At 35.7% G+C, this 11,347-nt stretch overlaps 1 protein-coding gene across 1 annotated transcript; it reads left to right on the top strand.

The window, feature by feature from the left end:
* Positions 1 to 4,092: 4,092 nt before the first annotated feature.
* On the top strand, positions 4,093 to 9,900 carry LOC133878811 (uncharacterized). Its single transcript, XM_062317353.1, has 10 exons — positions 4,093 to 4,201; positions 4,352 to 4,504; positions 4,668 to 4,776; positions 4,881 to 4,962; positions 5,161 to 5,246; positions 6,566 to 6,669; positions 6,800 to 6,930; positions 7,025 to 7,118; positions 7,776 to 7,831; positions 9,563 to 9,900. Exons 2-10 carry the CDS (start codon positions 4,460 to 4,462, stop codon positions 9,657 to 9,659), a joined length of 804 nt encoding a protein of 267 aa, XP_062173337.1. The 5' UTR covers positions 4,093 to 4,201; positions 4,352 to 4,459; the 3' UTR covers positions 9,660 to 9,900.
* Positions 9,901 to 11,347: the final 1,447 nt, after the last annotated feature.

The following is an 11,347-nucleotide window of genomic DNA, read 5'->3' as shown; positions in this document are numbered from 1 at the left end:
TTCATCCACCGCTGTGCTCTCATTTTCATCGGTTTTTTTTTTTTTTTTTAAGGGTTGTGTTATTCTTTGTTGAACAAAGCAAGGATAGCTTCTTGATCGGTGCCAACAAATGGTCCCTTGTCAATTCTTCTTTACAGACCTTGCGATATTCAAATCGCCGGCATCACTCGCCTGAACTTGACCTTCTCTCTGATTTTTCAGGCCCTTTTACTGCCGGCACATCGCTCTATTGTTTCAAATCTTGTGTTTTTTCTTCTGGATCTTCTTGGTTTCATCGTATCGGAAGCAAACGCACTCTGTCCCAAGACCGTCTGTTTGGACGATGATTTGTGGCAATTTCTTCGTTTGCGACATTCACGGATTCCGCTCCCGACTTACTCGCCCAAATGGTCTGTTCTTCAGTGGTCGTCTTGGGCACATTGTTGGGAGATATGTCAATTTTTTTTTTTGAATTATTTATTAATACTTTTGTTTTGAATTATCGAAGAAAATTAATTGTTTTTGAGTTGATTTAGGGTTTTCAAAATTAAGGATTATAAAATGTAATTAGCGAAAAAGTGGTTGAAGGCAACAAATTAGAGTCTCTGATGTGCTTTGTTGATAGCGTATTCAGTGCTGTACGTTGCCAATAGCGATGTGGGAGAGCTGTGATTCTGGCATTTGCCTTTCGTAGGGCTTTTGCATTCAGATTTTTCCTACAATTAGTTTTATAACCCAAAATCTTTTAGTTTTAATGGAATGGGCACCCTTGTGCCCAGATTTTCTCAAAGCTTTTTGGATCCTCAAACCTGTTCCCGCAGGCAACACTTGTAGTAGAATGGACAAATTCATAAAGAAAGAAGAAAATTTTGGCTCTTCATTTCTCCTAATAAAGATGATTTTAAAAGCCTTGTTGTATTTGGAGATAAATAGGGATAAGGGTCCTGCTCCTTGAAAAAATTTATGTTTTTAGACTTTTTATTGAGGAATAAAAACTGAGGAATCCAAATAAAAAGAGTCAAAAAATGGGTCATTAACATTTAATTGGACATTTTTTATCTGCAAAAAAAAAAAAAAAATTGGACATTTTTTTTTGGCAACACAAGGGAAGTGGGGGAATTAAAATACTTCAAAAGAAACACAGAAAATTAATGGAGCTGCCCAGGAAACACCCAAAAACAATTAGCACGGTGCAACTTAAACTTGAAAACCATGGAAATGGGACTGCTTGAATCTTGGCTCACTGCCCAAAAAAATCACCACCATAAACGGCAGTTTGATGCGCACTCCAAAGGCGGAATTGCTTGCAGGAACACTAACTACATCACCAAGGAAGGAGCGTATTAAGAAGTGAGGAGCAGTATCTCTCTAGAATTCTCTCTACCTTCTCTCTAGAATTCTCTGGTGTCCTCTATGAAAGTCTCCATGGGAGGGAAGCTTTGTGCTTCTCTCCCGCTCACCCATCACTGTTCCTTACCTCATCTCTTCATCCTTCCTGCCACCCATCCACCCTTCTCACCTTCCGTCATCCGTCTTCCTTTTTTAAGGTGTTTTAAGCCACTGGAGATAAGGCATAAACTCCATCTATCCCACTATCCTTTTCGATGTTTTAAGCCACTGGAGATAAGGCGAAATCTCCATCTACCCCTCTATCCTTTCAAGTTTTTCCACGCTTTCTGGTTTGTCACCACACAGCATATGTCTCTGGTTTTTCCCTCCGCCCCTCACCGTGTTCTTTGTAAATTTTGGAACGGTTTTAGGATCGAAATTTTCGAATCTAGATCTACTCTCCTCCTTCGATTTTTACATGACACGCTCCTCACCAATGGGTTCTCCGGCGTCCCCGGCTTCCACCGATAGTCTCCAGTTCTTCCACCGCCGCCTCCTCCCTAGCGCGTGGCTTGCACGCTCCAGAGCGTTTTTCGCTCTGGCCGGCGCGTGACCACCCTGTTTGCTCCCACAGCCTCCCACCACTTCGGCCATCGGTGGTTCCGGACGAAACCGGCGTTTCCTGTTGCTGAGAGGTCTCCCCTCGGCGGCGCGTGTACCTCACGCGCCGTCACGGCTGCTGGCTCCCACTGCTCCTCCTCCTACCGGACTTCTGCTGTTACTGTTTGTGTTTTTATTTTGTTGTTTTGGGCTTATTTGTTGTATCCCTCCCCCCCGGTTTACCCCTGTAATTGTGTTTGGGTCTTTGTGACTCAATACACTTGTGATATCACCTTTACTGGTGACCCCGGCTTTGTGGCATCAGTGCCTCGAGCCAATGGGCCCGCATCTTCGGAAGCATTGCCCCCGCGTACTTTCATTCTTAGTTTTCAATTTGGGTTGCCCAAGCCCTCTTGTTTTTGTTTTTGTTGTTTTAAGTTTTAATTGTAATAGTTTCTGATGTACTTATAAAAAAAAAAAAAAAAAAAAAACTACATCACCAAGGAAGTACCTAGGTCGAGACGGTTAGCATTTTTAAAAGTAGGCGAAAGCGTTTAATAGTTGTTAACTGCCTATTCTTTTAATAATAATAATAATAATATTATTGTGTTTTGTTACATTTTAAAGCCTTCTAATTATTTATAAAAGTCCATAACCATTAAAAATAGGCTCTAAAAAGAACTTCAAGTAATGTCCAAAATTTCAAAATGGATCAATTTTTAAAAAGCGGTTGTACAGTGCGTTTATGACTTTCAATAATCGTTAAATGACGGTTATTTTAAAACCGCTAACCACCTAAAGCGGAACAGTTATGATTACAAAAATTTGATAACTACCTAACGGTTGGCGGTTGGAAACAATAATCCATAACTGCAACTGTTTATACACTCCTATCATTAGGAGTGAGCAAAGTTACTTGTCGGATTAGCTTGGCTCGAGATCGATTCATTTATTAAATAATCAGAACTTGAAGAAAAAGTTCAAGTTCATATAAAATTTAGGCTCGGCTCATTTAAGTTCGTATAACTTTATTTTTAATTTTGTAATGAAAACACGTTAAGTAATTAAAAAAATAAAAAAATAAATGTTATTCATAATGTTATAAATATAAGTTAAATTATTGAATGGTGAGTCTGAATATAAATATAAGTGTCTTTATGGGTAGTCCGACCACGTCTCATGAAGCGGAAGTCACTAGTTCGGATCCCCCCTCCCACCTTTTGTGTGGACATGTAAAAAAGAAAAAAAAAAGTCTTTATGGGTATATGAGTGAGCTTGTGTATGTGTATATATATATATATATATATATATATATATATATATATATATATATATATATATAGACATGATTCGTGCAAATGTTGTACAGGATGAGTCTCACCATCTGGGTCTTACATGGGACCCACTCCATGTCTCTTGTCTCTTGCACAACTGTTATGCGAGAGACATTTCTAATATATATATATATATATATATATATGTATGTGTGTGTGTGTGTGTGTGTGTAATAATAATAATAAGAATAAGATAAACATATAAAAACAATATAATACTCAAAATATTTGATTTCGCACAACTCAGTTACCAATATTCTCAGTAATGAAACACATAACTCAACCAATGGCACTCACATAGGTTTTTTTTTTTTTTTTTTTTTTTTTTTTTTTTTTTTTAAATAATGTGGAGTTTTTTTTTTAGTAATTTTGATTGGATTCCAATTAAAGTATATAGGTTGTTACCAAACTAAAGAGTAAGAATAACCATTCCATTTTACTATCTTTTATTTTCGATAATAACTAATCTATTTTCCAATGGAATACTCATTTCGCAAACCAAACGAGACCTAATTGAGTGGTTCATGATCAAGCTGAGTTCGTTCGAAAAATAAATGAACAAATTATCTAGTTCGTTGATAAGCTCGAACTCGACTCATGTTTGAAAAAAATTAAACAAATTAAACTTAAACATTTAATATTCAGCTCAACTCGATTACAGCCAAGTCGTCAATTCCGATTCGATTACAGCTTTAAGCTAAATGCTAACCATTTTTGGTCAAATTTAAAAATTAAATTTTATTGCTTTACTCTTTTATTGTGGTATTATTTATTTATTTATTTTTATTTTAGCACGTGGCATTCGCGTTGATCTGGTACCGGTCCCATTCCAGCGATTCCACTCCCTATTTTGTTATAAACTCAATGAAAGAAACCAAAACCCTTTCGATATTCAGAATTCTCATATCACCCTTCTCTCCGCCCGTAAAGCCCTCGAAGTTGTTAAATCTGCGAACTTGGTCAGCTCAGTCGATGATTTTGTTTTTGATTTGAGTTTTTCTTTTCAATTTGTTGTTGTTGATGATTGTTGAATTGTATGGCATATTGCGATGTTATGAATTTATTGTTTACTCTGGGCGTTTGGTGTGCTGCTTATCTCGCTGTTGCAGTTCTCTCCTCTTTTCGCTTCCTCAACTCCCTCTGCCCAAATCTGGACTAGTCCTTTTTCAAAACCCCAAACCCAGAAACAAAAACACACCCACACACTAAAATACATAATGGGTTATGCACAACTCGTTATTGGTCCTGCTGGCAGTGGCAAGGTAGAATCTCTCTCTCTCGATATATATATATATATAATTCCATAAAGACAATGCATATGTTTTTGGTTTTTCTAGTAAATATGTTGTACTAGTTGTTTTTATGATGCACATATGTATGCTTTGTATATTTAGTTGTTTATTTATTTATTTCTTTGAATGTCAGTCGACGTATTGTTCTAGTTTGTACCAACATTGTGAGAAAATGGGGCGGACCATACATATTGTGAATTTGGATCCGGCCGCCGAGAGTTTCAACTATCCTGTGGCAATGGGTGAGTGGGGGTCGTTGGATTTTTGGCTTGATTGTTAATTAATATGTTAATTTTAGCTGATTTGGTTGACTGGGGAAGATGGGTGTTGTTTTGTTTGGTTGCAGATATAAGGGAACTCATTAACTTGGATGATGTTATGGAGGAACTTGGACTGGGTCCCAATGGGGCCCTTATGTACTGCATGGAGTATCCTTTTCCAATTTGTAGAACTTTTTCTTTGGGTTACTTGCATGCTTTTGTTAACTGCTTTTGCTTGTGATTGTTGTCTATGTTAAAGGGCTTAAGGGCCTTGAATGTTTTAGTAGGCAAGCGTGTTCTCTCCTACTGAGCACCTTGAATGACTTATCTTGTTGCAAAATGAATGGCCTTAATTTCCATGTTTAGACACCTCGAAGACAATCTGGATGATTGGTTGGTGGAAGAATTGGACAATTACCAGGATGATGATTACTTGGTTTTTGATTGCCCAGGTATCTGCACTCATCTAGTTTCGTGCTTATCAGCATTATTATTATTATTATTATTTTATATGTATTGTGTTCTTGAATTTGATTGATGGCAAAGATGACTATGAAGAGGTGGAGGGTTCCTTTGAACTTTAATAACATATGAATCCGAGGCTTGGGATCCTTGTCAGTTGACTTGGTTCAATAAGTTGACAGTTTATGGATGTCTCTCAAGATCATGGAAAATGCATAAACACAAGAGTAGTGAATACCTTAATATAAGTTCTAGTTACTTTGATTCTCCATACCGCCTTCTTTCCTTCATAGTAGTAGATAGTGTCTTGCCTAGTAAAAAGATAAACATAATAACAAAAAGGGCCAGTGGTATTTGGATCAAATGGCATCTTCTCCCCCCATAGATAGCGGGTTGAGGTTAAGGTCACGGATTCAATTCCATAGAGGTGTCTAAATCATACTAAGTTACCCATTTAAAAAAAAGTTAAAACGAAAGAAAAAATGTCTATTAAATTTTTTTGTTCCATGAATCATTGGTGAACATTGTTTAGAGTTGGCAGGATTTTCATTGTTCCTTTGATGTTCACTATTGTGCAAATGAAGGCCAAGTGATAGTTAATTAAATATTGGATTATTTATTTATTTTTATAAGTAATCGAATTAAAAAGCAAAAAGGCGCAACCCAAGCATACATGAATTATATAAGAGAAACACCTAATTAGAAAAAAAAAAAAAATCATAAAAAAGAAAAAGAAAAAATATTAGTTAATTAAATATTGGATATATGATATCCCATCCCAATCTTGACTTGGTAAGTATTATAAAAGGGAAAAACTTTGAGGTATTAGGTAACTTGACTAGTAAAATCTCTTGGCATCCCATTTTGTAGCCTATAGGCTCGACTAATCTCCAATGAAAGGAGAAAATGTCTCTCTCTCTCTCTCTGTTTATTTATTTTTTTTGTCTGTGTGCACTAGAATGGAGACTTGGAGCTTTTTCTTTTAAATTAAAAGTGGTGAGTTACAATGTGAATTGAAAAAAAAAAACAAAAGATAGATAAAGGAGTGACATGAGCCATTAATCCAACTAAAGTGTAATGGAAGAATTTCTAGATGAGTTGGTAAAGCATATCCTCCCTATTTCAGTGAGAAGATGTTTCTAGCTGCTCCTGATGCCCATTTTAAAAAAATTTGATTCTGCATTGCCACTCATAGCCTAACACTACGATGTGATATAGAGTCGATATGTTAAGCTTGTAACTTTGACATGCCTGTTTCATTGATGAAAACCATGTTATGAGTGGTCTGAACCTTCAATTATTTTTACAGGCCAGATAGAACTTTTTTCACATGTGCCAGTGCTGCGGAATTTCGTGGACCATTTGCAGCGTAGAAATTTCAGTGTTTGTGGTGTATACTTACTTGACTCACAGGTCGTATGAAATCTATTACTTTTTCTCTTTCGATATTTCTCCTTTCTTGGCGTGCACATTCTTTTCATTTAATACAAATAATGCACTTTCTCTTAATTAAAACTAATACTGTCAATATTTATTTAACCAGTTTATGACGGATGTGACCAAGTTCATTAGTGGTTGCATGGCATCGCTTTCTGCAATGATCCAACTTGAGTTGCCCCATGTTAATATCCTTTCTAAAATGGACCTCGTCCCTAAGAAAACAAATATTAAAGAGTGGGCTCTTTTACCATTTATTACTTTTGATAACTTGTACACCATTTTTATTTATTTTAACGATCTAATATGTTTTGTACTTTTCTGTTGTCAGTTTTTTGAATCCAGAGCCTCAATTTTTGTTATCAGAGTTGAATAAACGCATGGCTCCTCAGTTTACAAAGCTGAATAAAGCTTTGATTGAACTGGTAAGTAATAAAACTACTTCACACATATTTTTTGTTAAAACTATAAAAAATAGTTCCACAGAAAGCTGCTTTTCAGGATTACGATCGCAGTTACTTCATATGTTCTACTTTCCATCTCTTTTGTTGTGCTCATGTTATCAGCTTTCTGACTTAATTATTGCCGTCCTTAACTACTTTTCCTACATTGTGGGAAATTTTCTGTCAGAAGCATCTTTTTTTTTTTTAAAAAAAAAAAAAAAAAAATTAGAGGTGCATATTTAGTTTCTTAGAAGAGTGGCTCATTAATGAATAGTCTGTTTTCCTTAGGGTCTTCTGTATGGTTATTGTAGATGGCATGATTTGCCTTCGTGGTTGTATGATATGTCAATATTTTTTCCCCCATTGGAGAAACGAGATAGTCTCGTATAACATGAGCTGCATGGGGTATTTTAGGTTGTACATTTACCTGAGAGGGTATAAGGTCCTTTAGGATGAAGCTTTTTGAGTATGCATGATTATACGATTTGCTATAATTATTGGCCTTCATTGGTTGTTCAAAGACATTTCGATTTCTCAAGGAACAACATTATTCTGTATCCTTCTAGCCCAAATTGTTTGACCTGCATTGAGAATTGGTTGGACTTTTTTGTAACTATATTATAATTTTTGTTGTGTTAGGTGGATCAGTATAGCATGGTCAGTTTTGTGCCACTTGACCTGAGTAAGGAAAGCAGGTACTCTCTCTCTCGCCTGTAATCATAGCTTTATTCTATAAAGTGAACTTTGGTGTTGGATTGATGAGATGCAATTTAAAGTTTTAATCACAAGGTTTCGTTTACAATGCTGGTGTCTCTTGATAACTCAAAATCCGTGGAGTTATTATTTAACAGAAACTTGGCGATAATTGAAATGTAGTTACCAATTTCAGATGGTTTTTAGATTTAAATTTTGGGACTATGATTCTTAGAGTTTGTACTGTCTTGTGGTCTGAATAAGGTGTGGCATTAGGTGGTAAGAACCTTGGTCTTTGTGGTAGTTCCATGAGGTTTAAGGTTCGAATCCCCTTGGGTTCAAACAATTCTTTGGGGCCAACTTGCCAGCGAAGCCAGAGTATTACCCAATCCGTGTGGAAGGGGTGCTTTACATGGGTCCGAGATTTACTTGACAAGGGTGAGTATATGAAGTGGCCTTGCTTTGGAGGGGTTCCTCGTCATTTTTAAAAAACAAAAAAAAAGGGTGTGGCATTAGGTTCTTATTTGTTCCATTAAAGTAGAGCAGCAATGTGTTGAGTGGCCTGCTTTAGCATTGAGTTTTTGCCTTAATACCTTGTCTTCTACTTAATAAATTTATTAGTTCTGTAACTCTTTGGAATAGGCATAGGATGATGATATATGGACAGAAATCAGAAGACTAAATATCTCAGTATTAGGTGAAGTTGTGGGGCTTAATTGTCAAGATTGGTTAAATTAGCTAAGGAAGACAGATAGTTGATTCTCTGAAATCACTGCAAAGAATGGATAAAACAAGAGTGAAAGAGAAGAAAGAAGAGAAGATCACGGTGTAGAGAAGAAGAGGAACAGGATGGGGACAGGAGGATGAGAGGTTTTTAAGTTATTGCCTTTTCAGTCCAAAATTCAGGTAAGACAAGCGTATCAATAATGCTCCTACAGAAGCCCTAAATGAAGTTTTTCAATAGTAAACTTAGGAAATGACTTACTGTTGTGGTAGAATTTCAATAGTGCTCCAATAACCACTTTCTGAATGGTGTACCATTGCAAATGTCATGGTGTTAAGATATCATCCATTTCAAATAAAATAGCCCCTACTAACAACACCCCCCCCACTCCCCCCCCCCCCCCCCCCCCCCCCCCTCCTCCCGGCTTACCTTCCAACTCATACAGTCACCTCTAACTCCTGTGTGTGTGTGTGATGCCGGAAAATTACATTTGGATATTTTTAATTTGGTTTGGTGAAACTTGGGGATTTTTTTGGCTTCCTAATGCAGCCTGACCTCTAAAGTATCACACTCAACCTACGCATGAGTGTCTTTTCAAGTCCAGTCAAGCACCTAAGTGCAAACCTTCTCAAAACCAAAGATATATTTTTCTGAACTGTGGCTAAAAGGAAACCATAGTTAGGAATGATTCTTCCGCCACCTGCTGCATGGAAATGTAAGAGAGATTTTTAGGCTTCATTTGATAAATTCAACTGGTGGTGGAGAAAGTGGACTAGATATTTTCGTTGTAGTTTTTTATTTATTTTTTTTTTTTTTTTGGGGGGGTGGGGGGGTGGGGTTTGTTCTTTGGATCTTTTTATTCATTCTAGTTTGTTTGTTTTTGAAGTTATGAAATCCTTTCGTGCAAAGAAAGCTAGTCACAGAGATGGCAAAGATGAACTTTTGGCTGCTCTTGTATTTAACTGATTTCTCTTATAATTAGGGAGTAATATTTGTTTCCCTTTTACAGTATACGATACGTATTGTCTCAAATCGACAGCAGCATTCAGTATGGCGAAGATGCGGAAGTGAAGATTAAGGATTTTGATCCTGAGGATGATGAGTAGATTTATCATGTGTTACCCTAGTGACAATATATACCAACCGTTGCTTGCCCTAGATTACCATTTCATGGAGTGAAAAATGTTGGGTTGTGGTACCAGTGTCAATATGTAGGGCCAAACTATGAACTACATCTTTTCTATTTGAGTGCCAAACTATGAATTACATAGCGTGTCTTATGAAAATGGCATTTGATAAAGGTTAAAGCTAAGAGCCCTTTTAGGGCTTCTACAATTTTTACTACAAGTTCCTAACATTTGTGGATGTCTAAATTTATTGTGGCTGACATGGTGTGTTACATGAACGGTCACGTTAGTTTATAAGTCCATGTGTCATGGTGAGTTTGAGTGCTCCCTCACATGAATTGCTCGTATTGCCTGCAATCCGGCCAGGTCATTAGGACATGACATTAAACGAGTTTATGATATCATGTCGTGGTATTAAAACCGAGACACAAAGAAGGTTTTATAAAAGTGATTTGCTTTGATTAAGGGGCATGAAAACTAGGGAAACCAGCTGAATGTATAAAGAAAAAAAAAAATGCTTCAGCTGCAAGAGCATATCCAACTTCTTTTCTTTCATGAAATATAATCTCTTCAATAATTATCGGTTACAGGGTTAAGATAACTCATATAAAATCGATTATATACTCTAATCAAGGTCGATGGAGCTCTATAAATTTAAATCAAGTCTAATATATTTCGTTTTTAATACAAACCAGAAAACTTACTCGGTGTAGAGGGTGGAGAAGAATTGAGAGACAGTGGCAGTATAATATTTGCTCTTTGTCTTATTTGAAGTCTGATGTAAGAAAACTTAAATGGTTATGTGTGTTTTGCATTGTTTGAATTCGGTTTTTTAGAGGTTTGAAGTCTGATGGAAGAAAACTTAAAACAGTTATTTCTAATTTGCATCGTTTTATTTCGACGCACATTTGACACTTAAAAACTCCAAATGTCGTTCATTATGAAACGCCACTTGTCGCAATATTATGCAGTCGTCTGATTGATTCCCCTATATATATATATATATATATATATTTACACACACATTTGTTTTTGTTGTCATTTTATTTGTATAAAATAGACTGTTATTGGGGTACTCTTTAGAAAATGATCACAAAAATTATATCAGTTTTCTTATTGTCCTTCTGTTTTTGTTTTCTCTTCTACTCCATATATAGTCTTTCCACTTTTCCAGTTGCTAAGATGTTTTTGATGATACATTTATCGGCAAGGTATTAAAAGCTAGAGGGAAAATCATGCTCTTCTACTTCAAAACTCAATCTTAAACCAAAATTAACACCATCACGATAAGATGAATTTAATAAAATTTTACTTATAACCTCTGATTTTTCGTCACTTTTATAATTAAGTATTCAAATTTTAAAAATTATCAATTTAGGATATCCATCTTTCAATTTTTTTTTCCAAAAAAAAAAGGGATGGATATTTGAGAAATTTTAAAAGAATTTAATGAAAAATTATAATGAAGAGTTGAAATTGAAAAAAATTGAAAAATAGATACCCTAAATTGACACTTTTTAAGGTGTAAGTATTTAATTACAAAAGTTATGAAAGATTAGAAATTATAAGTAAAGTTTCCCTTTTAGTTTATATTCATCTTAATCAATTGAAAAATTCAACCCTACTCCTTATCGTGATGGTGTTAATTTTGGTTTATATATTTCAAT

This window comes from Alnus glutinosa, chromosome 10 (assembly GCF_958979055.1).
Source record: "Alnus glutinosa chromosome 10, dhAlnGlut1.1, whole genome shotgun sequence".
Classification (NCBI taxonomy): domain Eukaryota; kingdom Viridiplantae; phylum Streptophyta; class Magnoliopsida; order Fagales; family Betulaceae; genus Alnus; species Alnus glutinosa.
The sequence above is the reverse complement of the archived record's forward strand: the minus strand, read 5'-3'. Positions and strand labels throughout refer to the sequence as shown.

What these genes read in the sequence shown, in the direction of transcription:
- LOC133878811 (XM_062317353.1), top strand. Translation starts at nt 4,460, where the DNA reads ATGGGTTATGCACAACTCGTTATTGGTCCTGCTGGCAGTGGCAAG. An exon ending in TATACTTACTTGACTCACAG is followed by an intron (nt 6,670 to 6,799) that starts GTCGTATGAAAT and finishes TTATTTAACCAG; the next exon opens with TTTATGACGGATGTGACCAA. An exon ending in ATAAAGCTTTGATTGAACTG is followed by an intron (nt 7,119 to 7,775) that starts GTAAGTAATAAA and finishes TTGTTGTGTTAG; the next exon opens with GTGGATCAGTATAGCATGGT.